This window comes from Pagrus major, chromosome 16 (genome assembly GCF_040436345.1).
Source record: "Pagrus major chromosome 16, Pma_NU_1.0".
Classification (NCBI taxonomy): Eukaryota; Metazoa; Chordata; class Actinopteri; order Spariformes; family Sparidae; genus Pagrus; species Pagrus major.
This window is the reverse complement of record NC_133230.1, coordinates 28,851,745-28,856,000: the sequence shown is the minus strand read 5'-3', so window position 1 is coordinate 28,856,000 and position 4,256 is coordinate 28,851,745. Positions and strand designations below refer to the sequence as shown.

At 44.4% G+C, this 4,256-nt stretch overlaps 1 protein-coding gene across 1 annotated transcript; it reads right to left on the bottom strand.

Annotated features, from left to right (window-relative positions):
• Positions 1-1,567: 1,567 nt before the first annotated feature.
• Positions 1,568-3,436, bottom strand: lingo2b (leucine rich repeat and Ig domain containing 2b). The gene has a single exon (XM_073482893.1). The coding sequence runs from the start codon at positions 3,434-3,436 to the stop codon at positions 1,568-1,570; it is 1,869 nt and encodes a 622-aa protein (XP_073338994.1).
• Between the last annotated feature and the right edge of the window lie 820 nt (positions 3,437-4,256).

The window sequence follows — 4,256 nt, the reverse complement described above, 5'->3', positions numbered from 1 at the left end:
TACAGGAACATCTTAGGATTAGATTTTTATAATTATAACATAATTCATAGGAAAAGATTTCAAAAGAAATGTTAACATCTGTAAAGGCAGTAAATACACTTTTTTAACCGATATAACTCCAATTATATGATGTTGTATGATTAAGATTTATTTCCTTTTGAAAATATACCCATAAATTTGCCATATGAAAACAATTTTACAACCTTGAACATTTTATCACAACAGGATCACACAAGTTAACACCCACGTCCCTGCATTACAAAGAATTGCCCTTAATTGTTTACTGTTTTTTCTAAACATTTAAAACATTTGCAGCAAAAAAAACAAACAAAACAAACAAACAAAAAAAAAAAAAACGAAACAATACAAGATTCCACTACAACTTTCAAATTGCCATCTAATAAATACCCAGTGCCCCAGGGAGGAATCCGGACACGCTAGCTTGAATTGGTGCGAATAAAGAAAAATGAGAGAGGGGGGAAATTAACCAAAAAACTGTGAAGCTCAACTTTGTCTCAGCCCAAAGAGGGCATTGGCCATTAAATCTTTGTCATTGTGTCTGGCCACCAACTCTTTTATTTCAAGGGATTTGTCTGGCAGGAAAATCTGCCCATGATTTATTATGTTATAAAATAGGTTTACAATGCCATTTCTATAGCTAAAAGCTTTTCCAGAGTAATAACAATACTGACCACTGCTATTTCTCAGGAGAAGTGTTGCTAGAAAGTGAACTCTAAGACAAAGCTCAGGCTTCACATTGTAACTACTGTGTGTGTTTAACATGTCCTTGAGTTTAGAAAAATCCCCATCGAATGTTGGAGTCATTCCAAGGAGGATCCACTTGAAAATGTATGCAGCATTTCTCTTGAATATAATAATTGTGATTTTGCATACAAACATAGATAATTCTCTGTTTTACTCAACAGTGACAATACTGTCATTACAATGACCAAACAAGAACAAAGGCCTGGAAAAATGCTTTGGACCCTATCATTCATTTTAATTGTTCCATCCAACAAGAAAGGCAATGCGTGCACATGCACAAAGAAATGCACGAATGCAACATGCACTCACACATACACGCACACGCGCACACATGAACACACCTTTCACACTGCAGCTAATATGGGTATTAGACAATTTAGTCCCGACATGTTGCAGTGATGATGCCTCTACTGCCATGCGAAGATGTCCCCTGTCACTCCCGGTGGCTCCCTCCGTCACCTTGTTGTCACGGTGAGCCGACAACATCATTACTCATCACATCACCATTGAAACACATGCCTAGTGCAGCACTACATCACTCCCATATTGATATGTTGGTTATAGTATTATACTCTATGTACTATATGAGAACATTATTTCATATGAACACGTCCACGGTTTCACTTTTATATTCACATGCCCACTTTTTCACTAGATCACTGTCATATTGACACCCACTATATTAGTACATCACTTTCATTTGTCACAAATCCACTGTGTCATAGAAAAAAAAAAATTCAGCTGATATGTGGGCATTTTGTTGTTTTTACTTTGCTGTCATATGCATTAGTCTGCATCATTTTCAAATCATTTTCATGTTGACCCGTCGTGGGCCACTGCTTTCTGTTGCCTCTGCTGATGCCCCGTTGGATTTGCGAGGGACATACTCAATATCAAAGTTGCTCTTATGGCGTCCTTTCCCTCTGCTCCAGGCAAACAGAAGCAGGAAGCAGAAGATGACCACGCCCAAGAAGGACAGGCAGCCCATGGCTGTAGATATAATGATAGTCTTAATATCTATAGGGACTGTCATGTTGTACAGTACTGTCCCATTCCCCCATGTGCTGTTAGAGTCTGTCAGATAGTTTGTGCTCCTGTTGATATAGTGTGATCTGTCCCCAATGCCCAGGCTCTTTACAGCTAAAGAGGCTGATAGACTCGCGTTGCCAGCAGGGTTACTGGCAATACACAAGTAAACCCCACTGTCATGCAACTCTGCTGCCTTGATCTCCAGGGTACCATCTGGTTGGACTTCAACCCTACCACTGCTCTTAACTGTGATGTAGCGTCTGTGGGGTGTAATCCAGACCACTGAGGGCCGAGGAGCTCCTTCTGCCATACAGCTCAGGTGGGCGGGCTGACCCTCATCAGCCATCAGCAGCTGGGTAGTGTTGGGTCCAATCCTTGGTTTGGTGCAGGTCATGTACCTTGAGACCAGTGGTTCCTTGAGGTCACGGAGAGTTTTCCCCAAGAGGTGTTCAGGGGCGCTGCACTCTGGCTGGTCATCCACAACCTGCAAAGAAGGCGGCTTGTGGCTATTGAGCAGCCAAAGCAATCTGCAGTCGCACACTAATGGGTTTCCACCTAGACAGAGCCTTTGGAGGCTGTCTGGTGAGGCAAACACTCCCCTCTCCAGAGATTCCAGACGATTGTGTGACACATCCAGGAGTTGCAAGGATTTGAGGCCTACAAATGCAAAGGGCTCAATAGAAACCAGATGAGCCCCTTGGAGGCGGAGCTCCACCAGGTGTGGGAGTTGACCCAGTTCTCCCTGATGGATGTGCTGGATGCGGCAGTAGGACAAGTTGAGATGTGTGAGGTAGAGCAGGTTGCGCAGTGCTGCACCTGGGAACACAGACAGGTTAGTGTTGGTTATGAACAACGTTGTGAGGTTGAGGCCATGCAATGAGTGGGGAGGCAGTGTGTCCAGCCAGGGCCAGTAATCAATGTCTAGTCGGCGAAGACGTGATAACCTCTTAAAGGAGAATGGCTTTAAGAAACCAATGCTCAAGTAGCGCATGTGCAGTTCAACCAGGCTGTGCAGATGTCCTAGAGCATCAGTTGGGACCACAGTCAGATTGGAACGTTCCAGGGTTAGACTTTGGAGTCCAAGTAATCCTGTAAAGGCCCGCTGTGAGATGAAAACCAGCTCATTATCACCCACCTCTAGGGATGACAATTTGCGCAGATCTTGAAAGGCATGATCCAGGAGAACCACCAGTCGGTTGTGGCTGAGGTCAAGGCGGGTGAGATTGGACAGGCCTGACAGCACGCCGGCAGGAACCAGCTGAAGCAAGTTACTGCGAAAGTTGAGGGAGCGGAGAGCAAGCTGAGAACGAAATGAGCCTGGCTCAACCACACTGATGAGGTTGTCGCTAAGGTCCAGGTCCTCCAGCTGCAGGAATGAGGAGAAGTTGTCTGGCGTGATGATGCGTAGCTTGTTCTTGCTGAGGTCCAGGACGCGCGTCTCAATGGGGATGCCTTCAGGGATGGTGGGCAGGCGCTTGCGGTGGCAACTGACTGACTTGCTTTGGGCAGAGCACTCACATCGGGCGGGGCAGCCAAGAGCCGGGCTGACCAGGAGAAGCAGCAAGGCCCCGCCCATGAAGAAGTGGCAGTGGTGCAGGGCTGGGTGTCGCATGTCTCTTTTACCCACGTTGCCCTCTATCATGGCATAGCTTCTTTTTCATACAGAGCACCATCACGAACAAGCCCTGCAAGACACAATACATGGACAAGAAAGGTTAGAACAATCCGCACTCAACTCAGCTCAATTTGCACCTCTTTGACCCCCGCCTTACATTTTTCAACCTTTTACACTTTATGTCTCCTTAAACTGCCAGGTCTTTTCTCCCTTAATGAACTGTCCCTTTTCCTGGCATAGATGGAATTAAACTCACAGCATGGAGAGAGAAATACCAGCTGCAGAGAAATGTGAACATTCATAATCACTGTGTTAGTACAAAAGGTTGCAGGCTAACTGGGGATGTTTCACAAGGATGTCTCAGTCCAATGGCGAGAAATGACCCTCGCTAGAGTGCAGCGTTGCTAAATGCCCATGTGGATTTGTTGTTGCTGCATGTGTGCGACTCTGTGTTTTGCATCAGTGATAATGGTGTGTATATATGTGTCTGTGTTTGAGTGGGTGGGGTGCTGAATGGACTAAGTGGCAAGTGTTCAAAATTAAAATACAAACTCAATATGAAATGAAATGGCAGCTTGTGTTTGCTTCTATAAGTGAATCCACAGAGTTTACAGCCGTGTGCAAAAACCCAGTGGGATGAATGTAAACTTAATAATGCTTAATAAGTAATCATCATAGTGACTCATCTCACTGGCTCATTGTTTGCTTTCAGACTGAATAGACTGTGTTTCTATATTTATCACGAACCTGCTTTGTGCATTTTTTTATAGAGGGTGCATCTATTGCATAGTTTATAAACATTAAAAGTTTATGTTTGCTTCTAACAAATTGTATTTTCTATTTTGCT

What these genes read in the sequence shown, in the direction of transcription:
- lingo2b (XM_073482893.1), bottom strand. Translation starts at nt 3,436, where the DNA reads ATGATAGAGGGCAACGTGGGTAAAAGAGACATGCGACACCCAGCCCTG.